Genomic DNA, 18,682 nt, shown 5'->3' with positions numbered 1-18,682 from the left:
TAACAAGTAATATTTGACAGTTTCACAACATATACCCAAAATACATGTAAATCTAAATAAGGAATGGATTAAGAATATATATACATATATGTCAGTGAGGCATTGGACTAAGATACAGTGGCATAGTATAGAGTACAGTATATACATATTTACAAACATTTACAAACATATTTACAAACAAAGTGACTAAGATACCGTAAAATAGTATAGAGTACAGTTTACACATATGAGATGAGTAATGCAAGATACAGAGACATCATTAAAGTGGCTAGTGTTTCATTTCATTGTCAACAGTCATCATACTCCATATTTGCCACAGCCAAAGAGAAAGCAAAGTTCCAATCACATCAATTCACCAAGCTGAAATTGTATTGATGTGCTAGCTAGGCGCTATTTCAATCAAGGAGGATGGCAGACAATGAAAATATGTAACACAAAGGCTGTTTTGGATTTGAACCGTTATGAGACAAAACACGATTTTATATGGATAACTAGTAGTGCTGTTGCTTGAACAATCGTGCTCCCAGGAGATATAGCTACTGCAAGTTAGAAGTGTTGCTCAGTCTGCCAAGTAGAATCAACTCTACAGCTAGCACCAGATCAAGCCCACTTTCATTGTCACAATGGAACTGAAAAAATGTCTTCACCACCACCTACCTATTCAGGATGATGATCAGTAATTGAGGAATGAATGAAAACAAGCTTTTCCACTGTCTTGCATGTGTTCGTCTGGGATGATAACAGCACGATTCATGGTTTATTGAATTTGGATGGTGCAACATCTATCTTCCATCCTTTCTTCTCCCCACAATGTCATCATAATAAGACATGAAATGTGAATGTTCATGAAGGTGAATAATACTTGTTTTGATAACAACATCCTTATCATTCTTTTTTTCCATATGGGCAACAGGACACTATCATGACAATATGCAAATACGTGAACTGAAATAGATATTTGGAAGTGTGAGAATTGTGCCTCTGTCACAATGGCTTCTCATGTCATGACTGGCACCTAGTTCAGTGTCCACCTGTTAGTCCTGACCATAGGTCTTTGTACCAAATGTATTAAAGCTGCTTAAAGAGTGTTAGATACTCAAATGGTGTTCAAGCCTACAGTAACTTACAATACAGAGCGTTGCAGGCTCTCCAACTTGTGAAAAGGTGCTATGGGTGGTTGTGGATAAGGGAGTGGTGGTAGCGATTCAGTGTGTGTCCCTGTGTATCGGCAGCCTAAGTTTGAGTTCTCTCAGTTTTCTATTCCTGCACTGAGGGGAGTGTGCTTCCTTCTGAATCCCCCTCCTCTTTTTTAACATATACCTCACCTTCTGCCTTAGTTCCGATGTATTGAAATGATTGTAAATTAGTTTGAAATAACAGACTTCTCCAATCATTTGTTTCTTAAAAAATATGATGACGAGTAAGAATGCTAATATACTAAAAATGGTTTTCCTTTTATTTTTGTACGTATGTGCTGTGCACAGCAGTCAACTGTATTCCTGAATGAATAATACAACATGTTTTATATGGGTTGTTATTGTTGTTGTTATTTTATGCCTGTGGTGTATATCAATTGTGAACTGGACTTAGTATGATTTAACCTCCTATGTGTTGATTTGGTCAAGGCCACCCTGAGTATTTTATATTGAGAAGTAGGTAGGTAATACAGTATTCAAGACAAAATATGCCAGCGGTTTACATGTGTATTTGTGGCAGTTGATAAATAAATGTAACTATTTCAAGGACTATACTGCAATTCTCAACACACTCAAATTCCTTTGATATATGTGAAGCTGGGGCTCCCCCTTCTGGCAAAAAAATAAATATGGCCTCGTTTTGGGAAGAATATGGTTCACCCAAACCACCGTGAAGGCGATTATCAGAGAGCAGGAATGGCATATGGGCCAGTTACCTTTAACCTTTAAAGTGAGGGGCGGTGGTGAAATTCCCTGGAAATGTAGGCTACACGATTATATAATACATACATAATTTCCCGCACATACAATATTCTATAGAGCTTGACACCTGTTTTTTGTATAGGTTAGAGCGAGCATAATGTATTGTTAGCCGTGTTATTTAACCTCAAACTTTTCATGAAACTCAATTTCACATCCGGTCAGCCAAAAAAGTCTCGACAGGGTTGGGCCAGTTACGGAGCTGTCAGTCTTCAAATTGAATCTGTGGCCTCTGTTCCCGTCAATTGTGTTTAACACTGCACCTTGAGCACCTCAGGATTACCGTGTGAACCGGCACATTTCCCCAACATGCAACCGGCTCTCGTCGTGATCTGGCTGGCCGCTTTACAACAATCCATTCCGGTCAATTGTTTCCCTGTACACCTAGACCTGTCGCCGCCGCACAGGACAATCAAAGGAGTCCTCGCGCGCTCCCAGTCTGTCGATACACGACATTATTTATGGAAGGTGAATTTGAATGGACATGTAAAGAAAGCCATCTTCACAAACTCTCTCGGTAAAGTGTATTTTTATTTAATTAACTATTTTCATACTACCCAGCTAGCACATTTGGTTCCTTGGAAGTTGTGGGAATGTACATTTTTGGTTCAGATGTAGCACCACCGGTTCTAAAGTGGTGTGACAAAAGTATTGCGTGTCTTTTCAGGGGCCTGGAGTTTTTCCTGATCTCATGACTTGGGCCCGGTTTCCCGATAGTGATAAAACATTAGTAAGTCTAGGTTTCAACAATGCATATTTCCTACTGCATGCGTTTCCCAAAACACCACGCAGAGAGCATGTTCGCTAAATGTGTTGATACTGATAGGATCAGAAGAACGAACTTTCTGCTCTCGGATCTCCCTTTCCAATCTTAGCTCAATATTTGAGTTTTCCACAATACTGATGACATAACAGCTCCTAGAGATATCACATATGACTACAAATATTGAGGCGGCTTATTCTAATGCTTACCCTATAACAATGCACTACATCCAGATTTGGCAGACGTTACACCATTAAATATATGCAGGCCAACATTACAGAAAGTAGTGTACAAATAGTTAAATAAAACTACATTTAATTAACATAAAATGGATTTCAATATTATTCAAATACATAGGTCTATGTAGCCTATACTTCATTACTTTTAATACAGCCATCTGGGTTTTCATTTAAAGTGTCTTTATGTCCTTCACTTGTTTTGCAAAGAAATGGGCAGCTTTGTATTTGTAGTCACTGTCACATTCATTCTAAAGTTAATCACATAAAGACAAACATCTTGATTTTATGTTTAACTGAGATCTTGTGTATAAAGAGACGCAGAAAGGCAAAAAGGCATTCACAACGTACTTAGCTGTTCGAGTAGTCTGAGGCGGTCATTAAATAACGAGTGTTTTTCAAGAGCAACTTTAGTAACGTTGGTTTTAGGAAACGGCTCAGAGATCTAAGGATGCTCCTATGACGGTTCTAATGATGAACGTAGCCTTTAAATGCGTTTGGGAGACTGGGCCCAAGTCAGGTAAAACTATGGGTCCTATTCGTAGGTTATGTCAAAATATTATTATTATAGATGACGTATCTTCCCAATTCATCTGTGCTTTGACTATGGGACTGTGCCATACACATTTAGCTAGCTGAATGCATTCCACCGAAATGTGTCTTCTGCATTTAACCTAACCCCCCCTGAATCAGAGAGGGGCGGGAAGCCTGCCTTAATCGAAGTCCATGTCAAATCAAATGTTATTTGTCACCTACAGATGTTAATGCAGTGTAGCGAAATGCTTGTGCTTCTAGTTCCTACAGTCCAGTAATATCTCACTAGTTATCTAACAATTCCCCAACAACGACCTAATACACACACATCTAAAGTGGTGATTGAGAATATGTACATATAAGTATATGGATGAGCGATGGCCGAGCGTCATAGGCAAGGTGCAATAGATGGTATAAAATACAGTATATACATGTGATATCGGTAATGTAAGATATGTAAACATGATTAAAGTGGCATTATTTAGAGTGCATTGTATAAATTGACTAGTGATCAATTTATTAAAGTGGCAAGTGATTGGGTCTCAGTGTAGGCAGCAGCCTCTCTGAGTTAGTGATTGCTGTTTAGCAGTCTGATGGCCTTGAGATAGAAGCTGTTTTTCAGTCTCTCGGTCCCAGCTTTTTACTGACCTCGCCTTCTGGATAGTAGTGGTGTGAACAGGCAGTGGCCCGGGTGGTTTATGTCCTTGATTATCTGTTTGGTCTTCCTGTGACATCGGGTGGTGTAGGTGTCATGGAGGGCAGGTAGTTTGCCCCCGGAGATGAGGTGTGCAGACCGCACCACCCTCGGGAGAGCCTTGCGGTTGAAGGCGGTGCAGTTGCTGTACCAGGCTGTGATACAGCCCGACAGGATGTTCTTGATTTTGCATCTGTAAAAGTTTCAGGGTTTTGGGTGACAAGCCAAATTTCTTAAGCATCCTGAGGTTGAAGAGGCGCTGTTGCGCCTTCTTCACCACACTGTCTGTGTGAGTGGACCATTTCAGTTTGTCTGTGATGTGTACGCCAAGGAACTTAAAACTTTCCACCTTCTCCACCACCCGGGGAGCAGTTGTTGTTGGGGGTTAACTTCCTTGCTTAAGGGCAGATATCTTGCTAGGCTACTAAAGCTACTAGTTTTTGTTAGCTCGCTATAGATTGGATCATTCTAGCTAGTTTTGGAGGATGACTAAACTGCTTTTATTAACACATACCTTGATTTCCATTAACATTTGTGTTCGTTCATGAGGCAGGCAGGAGAGGGACAGTCATAAGTTAACACAGCCGGAAAGTTATAAACCCCGCCTATTTCAAAAATGTCTCATCTTAAATCAGATTTTAAACCTAACCACACTGCTAACCTTGTGCCTAACCTTAAATGAAGACCAAGAAGCACATTTTTGTTTTCATACATTTTTATGATATAGACAATTTTGACTTTGACAGTATTATCTAGTGAAAGCCCAGGAGAGGAGCGAAGAAAGAAATCAAGTGCTGGTGTAATCAAATGTAGTTGTCGGGAGACATGGTTGATGAGACGCTGTAGCTAGGAGACCACTGTGACTGAACCCACCTGTTGCCGAGAGTGTGGGGGTTACCACGTGAAATCTCAGTGAAATCTCAGGGACACTTGACAAAACCAAGGAAAACAGGCTTTAATTAGGGGTGGTACTATGTCAACTTGTCCAATAAGAAACGCCTGCTTTCTTTTCCATTGCAAAACATTTTCTACTTTTTTTCTATGGCGTGAACAAAAGAATATGGTAAACTTGTTCGGTGCTGCTGCTGTGAAAGTGTTGCCCCACCAGATTGAAAAGGCAAATGCTGTCTCGCCACATGTTTTCGGGCAGCTCTGTTTGTTTCACAGGAACGAAGCCATATGTTTTCTGACCGGTAAAACACTTTTTTAAGATTCTGAGAGCAGAAGTAAAAATGGACTGTTCTGGGAACGTTTATTTTTAAGTTGCAGGAAGGTTCTGAGAATGTTTTACTCTTGTTCCTTAAACCTTTTCCTGGGAGGTTTTATTAACGCTCTGAGAACGGAAATTATAGGTTATTAGGAGTTTTCTTAATGTTTCAATAAGACCATAACACTGCTAGCTTATTTGGGGTTTAAAAAAAAGCACAAGATAGGACAATGGAAATTCCTTTCCTTAAGCATTAATCATGCAAACACATACATTGTTTTTGTTGTGACAAGGCAGCTGTGAGATTCTAAGCTATAATCTTCTGTTCAATATCCATGGAATTAGTCCACTATGCCACCAGGATGGAGCTAGAATGTCGTGTTTTCTTTCTGTTATTTTTAGTCTATTCAAACAGACCCTATTTCAAAGGAAACAAGCACTCATTAAGATCAGGTGTTGCCAATTTAGTGGGCATGGCCAACACACTTAAGATAGAGGATGGAGAGTTGAGTTGATGCTGAGAACGGAATGTATGTTTTTCAATAACAATCTTAGAATGGTCTCTCTGAACGTTACTAAAGTTTGCTTGCGGTTTTTATGGAAAGTTTTCTTGACCTTCTTGGAACAATTTGAGAACATGATTTTAAATAGAACCATTAGGAAACCTGTAGGAAACTTTATCCTTAAGTTCTGAAGTCCCCACAGAAGAATGTTGTTTCTGAACTGTTAGAGTATATTCCAAGTGTGTGTGTGTGTGTTGAGAATGTTCCAAAGGGAAGCAACTATCCTGTAGGGGTTGATACCAGTATTGTGACCCTCATTACTATCGCGTCAAGGAAACAAAACACGAAGCGGCTTTAACTTATTTAGGAAAACTGCCCTAATGTTGGAAAAAAACATTGTTGTCATCCAGAGGCACATTTATTTTAATATTTTGAAGCCATAGCACACAGTATTTTACATACAGCAGGTTTTTAAAGAGTGTTGCTCTGCGTTTTCATTTTTGCCATGGAAAAATAAATATGATACTGGTATCATCCCGGCCTTACGATCCTGCACCATTCTCAGAAAGTTGTGGGAATGTTGTAAGTCGCTCTGGATAAGAGCGTCTGCTAAATGACTTAAATGTAAATGTAAATGTATGCAAAATAACCATAGGACAGCCACGCTCTCACCAAGCTCTAAGAAACATATGGTTCTCAGAACGTTATGTGCTAGCTGGGTATGCTTTATTTTATAGTTAATTTCACATACAGATTTCATTCAAGTTTTCACACTCAAACTAAAGCAACTGTACAGATAATGTCAAAATTAACTAATTCAACAAAGTGCCTTATTTAGGATTGTTTAATCATTTACCAAAAGGAATCCATTGTCTGTCTCTATGTACAGTATGAAATTGTGACATGTTTTTTTTATTTTTCCATAGTTGTCCTCCCAATAAGAACAGAAACAAGTGACTTTGTGTCAATATTGGACTTGAAAAGTAAACGTTTCTTATGTGTCGACGTCGAGGATAAGTGGTTCAGTTCTGTAGGTATTGCATGGCAAGTCATCCATGGATGGCCACTCTGGGAACAGTCAAATCTGCTCTCCCAAATCACTTCACATTCATTGTGTAATTAATTTCCGTAGAATCACTTAACCTATTCAAGTGACATTCAAGTTGTGTTTCTGTTGTCACTCCCTACCAGATGATGTTCAGCAGGAAAGAGTGCCTTTTCCAGCACAGGCGGATGGAGAACCATGTTGACGTGTTCTATTCATCCAGCAATGGACTGTTGCTCCTACTGGATGGGGCTGAGATCCCTGTGAAAGGGTATGACTTGTTAAAGAGACGCATGGTTTACAGAAGGAAGAGGAGCCAACAGGAGAACCCAAATGCAGACTCCATGCAGGATCAGGACCTGGCTATGCAACAGGACCAAGAACGAGCTGGAGCCATTTCCAAGGAGACCATCACTTCTTGTGACGACCCTTTGCGGGTGTTGCATTCCAATAGCCCAGGCAGTCCTACCAAAATGGCTGTGCAAAAGGCAGACAAAGTGGCCCAGGGTGGTCTAGCGGTCTAAGCAGATGCCTCCGGCACAAGTCTACGGTGTTGTCATAGGTTTGAATCCAACCTACTGCCTTCTCTCTTTCCCTACTATCTTCCCTACTATCATCCTCTCTCTTTATCTTAGGGGTAAGCAACCTTGTTCCTGGAGTGCTTGCAGGATTTTGCCCCAACTTGGCATCACACCAGACCAAATGAGCTAATTGACTTAATTCAACATACCTGGTCTTCCAAGTTGGTTATATCAAAAACAAGTCCTTGCGTCACTCCAGAACCAAGGTTGCCTAGTCCTGCGCTAACTGTTCAATAAAGTCAGAAAATAGCTTAAAAATATATTTAAAAAATGGAAAATGCAGATAAAGAGTGAAGCATTGGCCAATGGCTTGACTCGTACGGCCAGAGAAATGAGCTTTGAATTTGAAGCTTGTCTGGAAAATGTTTAAACTTTTTGCTAGATAACATTAAGGGATATACAGTAATGCCATGCACCAGTCAAATCAAATTCAAATCAAATCAAATTTATTTATATAGCCCTTCGTACATCAGCTGATATCTCAAAGTGCTGTACAGAAACCCAGCCTAAAACCCCAAACCGCAAGCAATGCAGGTGTAGAAGCACCAGTGCCTCAATCCTCATGAGTTTGTGGTTTTGCAATCGTAGTCTGGATGTAGGGGTCACAATACAACTTGAGAAGGAGCACGTTAGATTGAAACAAGGAGGTGAAATTAGAAAGCTGATCAGTGAGCATCATGAGAAACAGTCTTACATGCTTATATGCTGAGGTAGTGCTTCTTAAGGTCATTAATGAGTGGATGAGAATGGGTAGATGAGACCATGTGTATAGTGCAGTGAGAAGCCAACCCTTTGGTTATGCAAGGGTGTGATGCACTTTTTCACTGGGACCAGAAATCGGCCCTGGCATTTGTAACACACCGGCCCATTTCTTTCCTCAAGGCCCAGACAGCGACCAATTTTTTTCTCCCCCTTGTGGGCCCCATTCTTAGCCTGATGATGATGATGATCATTTTGCACATTTTGCACAATCAACCCGGCCCATCTGGAATTTTTCACGAAATGCCTGATGGCCAGTCCGCCCCTGCACTTTTTAAATATTTACATTGCAAAACACTTTCAAACAGTTTGGACTTTCATCCTTGACACAGAGAAAACCAATCAAATCATCCTGAAAATATGCAGGCTCATTATGAAATGGGCACTTCTTGTTTTTATAACAGCGAATAAAAAGTTGAGGCAGGCTACCCATTTCCTTTTCTACATTACTTAGAATCGTATATCAATTCATACAGAGAGACGTTTGAGTAGCAGTTGATGAGGGGCCTGTTTGGCAACATTAAACATAATTTGTCCTTTTTGGGTAACGCCTGGGTGGAACCAGTGTCATGTTGTCCTTTTTAACTCCCTTTAAAAAGTACCATTTTAAACTGGTTTGGCATTGAGCCTGATGTTGCAATAATTTGTTTGCATGAGATTTTGCTATGTATGTCAAAATGGACCAACATTTCTGTATGAATTATTGTAATTGACAAGTAAATATTAATTGATACATTGCATTAATGCATTGTAACTTCTATTAATTGAAGACCATTTTTCAATGGATGTGTTATGGTATTACTATATGTTGTCAATCTATAGGTTGTGGTGGATGTTCACAATGTTTAAATATGGTAAATACACTATATATAAAAAAGTAAGTGGACACCCCTTCAAATTAGTGGGTTCGGCTATTTCAGCCACACCCGTTGCTGGCATGTGTATAAAATCGAGCACACAGCCATGCAATCTCCATAGACAAACATTTGCAGTAGAATGGCATTACTGAAGAGCTCAGTGACTTTCAACATGGCACTGTCATAGGATGCCACCTTCCTAACAAGTCAGTTCATCACATTTCTGCCCTGCTGGAGCTTCCCCGGTCAACTGTAAGTGCTGTTATTGTGAAGTGGAAACGTCTAGGAGCAACAATGGCTGAGCCGCGAAGTGGTAGGCCCCACAAGCTCACAGAACAGGACCGCTGAAATGCGTAGCGAATAAAAATTGCATGTCCTCGGTTACAACACTCACTACCGAGTTACAAACTGCCTCTGGAAGCAACGTCAGCACAATAACTGTTCATCGGGAGATTCATGAAATGGGTTTCTATGGCTGAGCAGCTGCATGCAAGCCTAAGTTTACCATGCCAAGTGTCGGCTGGAGTGGTGTAAAGCTCGCCGTCATTGGACTCTGGAGCAGTGGAAACGCATTCTCTGGAGTGATGAATCACACTTCACCATCTGGCAGTCCGACAAACTAATCTGGCTTTGGCAGATGCCAGGAGAATGCTACTTGCCCCAATGCATAGTGCCAACTGTAATGTTTGGTGTAGGAGGAATAATGGTCTGGGATGGTTTTTCATGGTTCGGGCTAGGTCCCTTCGTTCCAGTGAAGGGAAAACTTAACACTACAGCATTTTGTATTTTTATTTATTTATCCTTTATTTAACTAGGCAAGTTCGTTAAGAACAAATTTTTATTTACAATGACGGCCTACTCCGGCCAAACCCTAACGACGCTGGGCAGAATGTGAGCCGTCCTATGGGGCTCCTAATCACAGCCGGTTGTGTTACAGCCTAGAATCGAAACAGGGTCTGTAGTGTCGCCTCTAGCATTGAGATGCAGTGCCGTAGACCGCTGCGTCACTCGGGAGCCCATACAATGACATTCTAGACAATTCTGTGCTTCCAACTTTGTGGTAACAGTGTAGGGAAGGCCCTTTCCTGTTTTCAGCATGACAATGCCCCTGTATACAAGGCGAGGTCCATACAGAAATGATTTGTCGAGATCAGTATAGAAAAACTTGACTGGCCTGCACAGTGCCCCGACCTCAACCCTATCAAACACCTTTGGGCTGAATTGGAACGCCGACTGCGAGCCAGGCCTAATTGCCCCACATCAGTGCCCGACCTCACTAATGCTCTTGTGGCTGAATGGAAACAAGTTCCCACAGCAATGATCCAACATCTAGTGGAAAGCCTTCCCAAAAGAGTGGAGGCTGTTTATAGCAGCAAAGGGGGGACCAACTTTATATTAATGCCCATGATTTTGGAATGAGATGTTTGACGAGCAGGTGTCCACATACCTTTGGTCATGTAGTGTATATCAAGGTTGTGTTTTGCTGTCATTTGAAACCATACCAAATGTTAGCTGGTGCTGGACACCATTAGGAAAAAGCAATGAGCCATCACAATATAATATGTATTTATTCAAATGTTTTCACATATTGTTATTTATAATGTGTAATATTTTGTATGGATGCTTATTGTCTTATCATAAAATATATACACTGAACAAAAATATAAACAACATGCAACATTTTCAAAGATTTTACCGAGTTATGGTTCAAAAAGTAAATCGGTCAATTGAAATAAATAAATTAGGCCCTAATCTATGGATTTCACATGACTGTGAATACAAATGTGCATCTGGTCACAGATACCTTTAAAAAGGTGGTGGTGTGGATCAGAAAACCAGTCAGTATCTGGTGTGACCACCATTTGCCTCATGTAGCGTGACAACTCCTTCACATAGAGTTGATCAGGCTGTTGTGGCCTGTAGAATGTTTTCTCATCCTCTTCAATGGTTGTGTGAAGTTGCTGCATAATTAAATCACATTTTATTTGTCACATACACATGTTTAGCAGATGATATTGCAGGTGTAGCGAAATGCTTGTGCTGAAACATGAGGTGCTGGCAGCGGATGAATGGCACGACAATGGGCCTCGATCTCGTCTGTGCATTCAAATTGCCATCGATAAAATGTAATTGTGTTTGCTTTCAGTAGCTTATTCCTGCCCATACCATAACCCCACCGCCACCATGGGGCACTCTGTTCACAACGTTGACATCAGCAAACCACTCGCCCACACGACGCCATACACGCGGTCTGCCGTCTGCCTGGTACAGTTGAACCGGGATTCATCCATGAAGAGCACACTTCTCCAGCGTGCCAGTGGCCATCGAAGGTGAGAACTTGTACACTGATGTCGGTTACGAGACCTAACTTCAGGTCAAGACCCTGGTGAGGATGACGCGCAAGCAGATGAGCTTCCCTGAGATGGTTTCTGAAATTCTTTAGTTGTGCAAACCCAGTTTCATCAGCAGTCCGGGTGGCTGATCTCAGAAGTTCCCGCAGATGAAACCAGATGTGGAGGACCTGGGCTGGCATGGTTACACGTGGTCTGCGGTTGTGAAACCTATTGGATGGACTGCCAAATTCTCTAAAATAACGTTGGAGGCAGCTTATGGTAGAGAAATTAACATTAAATTATCTGGCAACAGCTTTGGTGGATATTCCTGCAGTCAGCATGCCAAATTGCACGCTCCCTCAGCTTGAGACATCTGTGACAAAACTGCACATTTTAGAGTGGCCTTTTATTGTCCCCACCACAAGGTGCACCTGTGTAATGATCGTGGAATTTAATTAGCTTCTTGATATGCCACACCTGTTCGGTGGATGGATTATCATGGCAAAGGAGAAATGCTCACTAACAGGGATGGAAACAAATTTGACATAAATATGCTTTTTGTGCATATGGAACATTTCTGGGATGTTTTATTTCAGTTCATGAAACATGGTACCAAAACTTTACATTTATATTTTTGTTTAGTGTAAACGGAAACAGATCTAAATATGACTAATTCTGACATATTACTAATGTACATAGAATTTGAAAGAATTGTTTCACACTAGGTTCATAATCACACCTTGTTCGTGCTGCTTTCAATGCAGCTCTAGGTAACACTTTACATTAGTAGTAATGCTGTAATTACTACAGTCACAACATTGTTGTTTTTTAATAGCATAGTAATGGGGTTGAGTGGTTTTCGTTATTACGCCAGTGGAAGGAAGAACGGTCCATCTCCCTCTTTTGTAAAGGCAAAAACTCAATTACTATGCAATTAAAATGCAATTATCCTACTCTCCTGACCACTATGTATTACTGGTATAATTACAGTATTACTACATAGGTTTAGACAACTTAATATAAAGTGTTACCCAGCATTCATTCATTAACATTGTGGTTGGATTCCAAGAGGTAAAACTGGTCAATCACAAATAGCCTTTCATGAGCATGAAGTTCTGTTTTTCAAGACAACAACAGATAGAACATGATATGAGTAGTTGCAAGAAGGAGATGTGATGTTATAAGATGTATAAAGGAATACATTAAACCAGCCAAAAGTTTAAGTAATAAGAAATGGCATTGTGCCTGGATAAACAAGTCTGTTTTTAAAATGTTTCTTAAAGAGTGTTCTTTATTTATCAGCATTTTTTTTATTTGAACATTTATTCTACATAAGCCAAACGTCCACATTTCACTCACCAAATCAAACTACCGGTAACATAGAGAACATTTAGATGGTGTCAATGAATATGAAATTTGAATTTCAAAGACAGTGCTGTAGGTTTTTAACAAGTCAGCTGGTTATGCACGGCGCAGTGATGCGAGGGAATAGGAGAGCTTCAAAATATGATTGTTTATTTTCTCAATGTTCATTGTGTTGCATAATGTACATTAAAATACTATCAGACAAATACATATACACTACCGGTCCAAAATTTTAGAACACCTACTCATTCAAGGGCTTTTCTTTATTTTTGCTATTTTCTACATTGTATAATAATAGTGAAGACAAAAGCACTATGAAATAACACATATGGAATCATGTAGTAACCAAAAAAGGTTTTAAACAAATCAAAAGATATTTTATATTTGAGATTCTTCAAATAGCCACCCTTTGCCTTGATGATGATAGCTTTGCACAATCTTGGCATTATCTCAACCAGCTTCCCCTGGAATGCTTTTCCCGCCAGTCTTGAAGGAGTTCCCACATATGCTGAGCCCTTGTTGGCTGCTTTTCCTTCACTCTGTGGTCCGACTCATCCCAAACCATCTCAATTTGGTTGAGATTGGGAGATTGTGGAGACCAGGTCATCTGATGCAGCACTCCATCACTCTCCTTCTTGGCTAAATTAATCACAGACAATGTCACCAGCAAAGCACCCCTACACCATAACACCTCCTCCTCCATGCTTTACGGTGGGATATACACATTTGGAGATCATCCGTTCACCCACGCCGGGTTTCACAAAGACATGGCGGAGCCAAAAATCTCCCATTTGGACAAATTTCCACGGGTATAATGTCCATTACTCGTGTTTCTTGGCCCAAGCAAGTCTCTTCTTATTATTGGTGTCCTTTAGTTGTGGTACCTTTGCGGCAATTCGACCATGAAGGCCTGATTCACACAGTCTCCTCTGAACAGTTGATGTTGAGATGTGTCTGTTACTTGAACTCTTTGAAGCATTTATTTGGGCTGCATTTTCTGAGGCTGGTAACTCTAATGAACTTATCCTCTGCAGCATAGGTATCTCTGGGTCTTCCATTCCAGTTATGGTCCTCATGAGACCCAGTTTCATCATAGCGCTTGATGGTTTTTGCGACTGCACTTGAAGAAACGTTCAAAGTTCGTGAAATTTTCCGTATTGACTGACCTTCATGTCTTAAAGTAATGATGGACTGTCATTTCTCTTTGCTTATTTGAGCTGTTCTTGCCATAATATGGACTTGGTCTTTTACTAAATAGGGCTATCTTCTGTATACCACCCCTACCTTGTCACAACACAACTAATAGGGTCAAACGCATTAAGAAGGAAAGAAATTCCACTAATTAACTTTGAAGAAGGCACATCTGTTAACTGAAATGCATTCCAGGTGACTACCTCATGAAGATGGTTGAGAGAATGCCAAACGTGTGCAAAGCTGTCATCAAGGCAAAGGGTGGCTATTTGAAGAATCTCAAATAGAAAATGTTTAACACTTTTTTGGTTACTACATGATTCCATGTGTTATTTCATAGTTTTGATGTCTTCACTATTATTCTACAATGTAGAAAATAGTTTTTTTTAAATACAAAAAAAGAAAGAAAAACTCTTGAATGTGTAAGTGTTATGAAACTTTAGACCGGTAGTGTATGCCTTTTAAATAACTCAACCAGATTCCTATATGGAGTCTGTGTATATCTTAGTCAGCCCGATTCACACTCAAGAGGCCAAGGCGAGTCAGGCCAGCCCAGTACCACTTTGTCTATCTACCATAGTTGCTGGAACCATGCTAGAAAGGACAATGTGAAAAGAAAATATCCTAAACAGCACAATACGGTTCTAGTCGGCCCTATAGTGTGAACCAGGAGATTATTTCCTTCAACCCCCTCCACTCTACCCCTTCTCTTAGATGTGCTCGCACCTGTTGATAAAGACACAGCGGATGGCTGAGAGGGTGACGCCCGCATCCCCTTTTGTCACAGTGAAGATAAACCGACATATGCCCGTGTTGGGACAGAGAGCGATCACATGGGACATGTCCAACCCCTGGGGTAAAGGACACTTTAGCTCATCCACAAGGTAGCGCATGGCCACACGTATTAGAGCCCCATGGCTGACCACCAGGGCATGGGCAGGAACATCTCTGGTCCCATCATCTGGCTTGCCTGCAAGAGCCCCCTCTGGCATCCCTGTCTCCCTCTGTCCTGGTCTGCAGTGGTCAGCCACCATGCGCTGGAACAGGTGCTCCAGAAACTCTTTGATCCGCATCTTCATCTAATACAGAACAAAGCACTCTTATTCACAACACATACTCATCCTTCCCCTTCCCTTCCTCCACCCACACAACAGACTGGTTGACACCATCCTGATGAGGGGCCAACAGCTTGTCCTGTGTGGCTAGTGTTACTGGGCCCGGGGGCCATTCTGTCACATAAACTAGCTGTTGGAACACACTGACACTGAACGTGTGACCTGCAAGCTGAGTCCTAATTGGCAAGTCAATGTACGTTCTTGGTCTCAATGGAACATTCCCCCACACTTTAAATTAGTTTCTCCAACTGAAGTAGCGGTCATTGTGTGGCACCAAAGGCCTATGTACTTTGATCCCCACTTCAAAAGCATCAAGCAGACAAACCTCAATCAAATTCATTTGATGAAGGGACCTGTTATGCAAAACATGTATTGGACATCTTCAGAGTCAAGGATGGATTACCCTGTGTAAAGCATGCCAAAGGTGCCATCTAGTGTTGCTAAAATGTATTGCATCTGGTCTCCCATCAGTAGTATGTCAGAGAGCGCGAGATAGAGAGAGCAATGCCCTCAGGATCCCCCAGAGTGAATCACCTGTTCTATAGTCTCTCCCCCTGGAGGAGTGAAGTCCAGCCACGATTGACCAGCCGCTGTAGCCATGTTCTTCATGTCCACCACCAAGCCCCCCTCGGCACTCCCAAAACTCTGAAAAATAACAGGCTCTTTACTGTATGGCCTTGAGTACAAAAACACACAAGGTCATAGAACAAGGTCATGTATAACACACACACTCTCACGCGCAAACAAACACACACAGAATGAAAACTGCATCTATGGAAATAAGATATTGACAACCTTTAGCCCAGAGAAAGGGTACTCACCCTCTCTTTAAGTGATGGATCGGTGACAATTTCTAGGCCAGAGCAACTACTGTTGTGTTTTACAATTGCTTCGCAAGTCTGTAACAAAACAGACAAAACAACCATTCACATACAGGAGAGATTTTTTTCATAAACTTCTACCTACACAATCAAATCTAATCCGCGGGCCATCCCAACACATAATAATGGGGTCCAATTATATTCTAAAAGATGCTAAGGGGTCTGTGATCATCATCACCACTCACCTGGCGGGCACGGGCCATGTCACTGACAAACACGTTGGTGAACTTGACGTCCTTGAGATATTTTCCTGCAGCCTCTGCCTGCTGCATCCCTATGTCTGATAGAGACGAGTCTATCGCCTGGCCTGGGGGATTGGGAAATGCCCAGGATTGGCGTGATACTTTAGGCCACAGTGATATGCCATTGAAACATGAAATCTAGGAAATCTATTGGGATGATCTGTTCCAAAGCTATAACTTTGTGCATTTCATCCAAGAGTCATTCTAATGCAGTGGTTCCCAACCAGGGGTACTAGGACCACAGGTGTTACTTGAGAAGGCTCATGAGACCATAGGCTTACTGGTGAATGTACGAGGGGGGGTATTTCAGGGGTACTCCGGGGAGAGCAAAATTCAGTTGGTGGTACAGTAACCGAAGAAGGTTGGAAACCACTGCTTTAATGTATCCAAAACAGTATCAAAACAAACACACAGATGTGCTTTTACAGTAAATCATACCTTGTAGGAGGCCTTTTTTATTCCATTCTGTTTCACCACTGGGGGGAAAAAAACAATGTATAAGCATGTAATAAGACAATAATAACATAGTTCGGTATTGAATTGTATTCTATGTTATTATTGTCTTATTACATGCTTATAGATAGTTTGGTATTGAATTGTATTCTATCTATAAGCATGTAATAAGACAATAACAGAATACAATTCAATATAGAACTATCTATAAGCATGTAATAAGACAATAATAACATAGACAGCCCCATCTAATGAGAAATAGACCTAAATGGATGGTTTAGTTAGTAGTAGGGTATTTCTCTTTAATAAAACTGTATTACTATTGAAGCAGTGATCGACTTGAACAGGACTGCTGTAACTCCTTGACATTTCATGAGAAGCAAGGCTGAACATTCGCACTCAGTCTGACCTTTTTCTTGACGTTCACTCCAGCCGCTGGAGAATGGAGTAATGCGACACCAGCTCAGCGTAATGCGTCTGTGCGGTGGCCATGCACTGATAGCATGCAAGCCATTCAAATTCTAAATTGTACTTTGATAAGCATTTATCCGTTTTTGACGTACACCTTGTCAATAACCATTCACTGTATGTATCAACAGTATCGGGCTACAGTCTACAGTTGCATTGCAAATGGAAACACACATACACTGAATAGTAATGAATCGACCGCTAGTATCTTCTGAATAATGCCCACTTACTGTCGAACTATCGTTATGCCAAAGGTAAGCATTGTTATCCTTTTAAATTTGAGGTAGTTGATTATCCTTAAATCGCAATTCTTCAATATGAACTTTCTTCCTGTCACCTGCAAAACACAGCACGAGCACGTCTGTGTATACGGTAATGACGTAAAGACGCTCTGCAATATGATTGGCCATGTCCCTTCTAGTACAGGAATGACATTAAAATGGTAAGATAGCATTTTATATGTTGTATTTAATGTAAAATGCAGTAAAACAAATTGCCTATACATTATTAGCGTTTCAGCGAAGCTGTGAAACCTATTGTTATTCTTTAAAAAACATATTTTCCCATAGTCAAATCCCTCAAGCATAGATTGGTAACTTTTTTTCTTCTAATTTGGCACACAGAAACCAGAAGCCATGAGAAACTTGGTCAAGATCAACGGCACCGATTGGCCTATAGGTGTCGCTGCTATAAGTGGTCTCACTAGAAACAGTCATATCTGCAGCCCCGTTTACCTCGAGATTTGAAACTTTGTGTGTAGGTGTCTTTCCTCATGCTGAACAAATTTGCCTCAACGACCCAAAAGGTCCGTCAGGATACATTTTCCTCAATTTTGGACATTTTGGAAAACTGCTTCTCATGAACCATAAATCCAAGCTACGCAAACCGGGATTGATTAAGAGATGGCTGAGTTATTGATAAATCAGGATATCTGATTTTACGTGTCCATTTAAATCCTTTCTAAATCCACTTCACAGTGGCCTATCATCTTGTCATTGCTATCATGGACGTACCTAAGATGAACCACACTGATTTAAAAAAAAATCATAATTTTTTAAAACAAGGGAACTATTGATAACTTATTCTTTGCATATGTAACGCTAATGCTCAAAATCATCTTCTACTTATGAACCATACATCAGATTCACTCATAGGCTAGTGGGCAGTATTTTAATGTTTGGATGAAAAACGTGCCCAAAGTAAACTGCTCAGGCCCAGAAGCGAGAATATGCATATAATTGGAAGATTAGGATAGAAAACACTCTAAAGTTTCCAAAACTGTAAAAATATTGTCCATGAGTATAACAGAACTGATATTGCAGGCAAAAACCTGAGGAAAATCCATCCAGGAAGTGTTGTTTTTCTGAAACTACTCTTTTCCATTGCAAGCTTATCCTCCATTTAAAGGGATATCAACCATATTCATTTCCCTATGGCTTCCACAAGGTGTGAACAGTCTTTAGACATAGTTTCAGGCTTTTATTCTGAAAAATTAGCGAG

The 18,682-nt window shown here is 40.7% G+C and overlaps 2 protein-coding genes across 3 annotated transcripts; one reads left to right on the top strand and one right to left on the bottom strand.

Moving 5' to 3' along the window:
• Positions 1-2,134: 2,134 nt before the first annotated feature.
• On the top strand, positions 2,135-9,251 carry LOC124000544 (fibroblast growth factor 23-like). The gene is made up of 3 exons (XM_046307039.1): positions 2,135-2,472; positions 6,819-6,922; positions 7,084-9,251. Exons 1-3 carry the CDS (start codon positions 2,265-2,267, stop codon positions 7,459-7,461), a joined length of 690 nt encoding a protein of 229 aa, XP_046162995.1. The 5' UTR covers positions 2,135-2,264; the 3' UTR covers positions 7,462-9,251.
• A 5,072-nt stretch (positions 9,252-14,323) lies between these two features.
• tigara (TP53 induced glycolysis regulatory phosphatase a) lies at positions 14,324-17,542 on the bottom strand. Of its 2 annotated transcripts, none has more exons than XM_046306906.1 (6): positions 17,124-17,542; positions 16,700-16,737; positions 16,205-16,326; positions 15,960-16,037; positions 15,673-15,783; positions 14,324-15,102 (listed from the first exon to the last, which is right to left on the bottom strand). In XM_046306906.1, the coding sequence occupies exons 3-6, from the start codon at positions 16,289-16,291 to the stop codon at positions 14,734-14,736; spliced, it is 645 nt and encodes a 214-aa protein (XP_046162862.1). In that variant the 5' UTR covers positions 16,292-16,326; positions 16,700-16,737; positions 17,124-17,542; the 3' UTR covers positions 14,324-14,733. The 2 variants fall into 2 exon arrangements, with proteins under 2 accessions (XP_046162862.1, XP_046162778.1); XM_046306822.1 differs by having other exon boundaries at positions 17,413-17,542.
• Between the last annotated feature and the right edge of the window lie 1,140 nt (positions 17,543-18,682).

This window comes from Oncorhynchus gorbuscha, linkage group LG01, assembly GCF_021184085.1.
Source record: "Oncorhynchus gorbuscha isolate QuinsamMale2020 ecotype Even-year linkage group LG01, OgorEven_v1.0, whole genome shotgun sequence".
Lineage (NCBI taxonomy): Eukaryota > Metazoa > Chordata > Actinopteri > Salmoniformes > Salmonidae > Oncorhynchus > Oncorhynchus gorbuscha.
This window is presented reverse-complemented; position numbering and strand designations above follow the sequence as displayed.

Bases quoted from the DNA above. Each gene is read 5' to 3' on its own strand.
- tigara (XM_046306822.1), bottom strand. From the start codon at position 17,444: ATGCTTACCTTTGGCATAACGATAGTTCGACA. The intron at 16,738-17,412 runs GTAAGTGGGCAT...TTTTCCCCCCAG, and splicing joins GGCATAACGATAGTTCGACA to TGGTGAAACAGAATGGAATA. The intron at 15,784-15,959 runs GTGAGTACCCTT...GTTATTTTTCAG, and splicing joins ATCCATCACTTAAAGAGAGG to AGTTTTGGGAGTGCCGAGGG.
- LOC124000544 (XM_046307039.1), top strand. From the start codon at position 2,265: ATGCAACCGGCTCTCGTCGTGATCTGGCTGGCCGCTTTACAACAATCC. The intron at 2,473-6,818 runs GTAAAGTGTATT...ATTTTTCCATAG, and splicing joins CATCTTCACAAACTCTCTCG to TTGTCCTCCCAATAAGAACA. The intron at 6,923-7,083 runs GTAGGTATTGCA...ACTCCCTACCAG, and splicing joins AGGATAAGTGGTTCAGTTCT to ATGATGTTCAGCAGGAAAGA.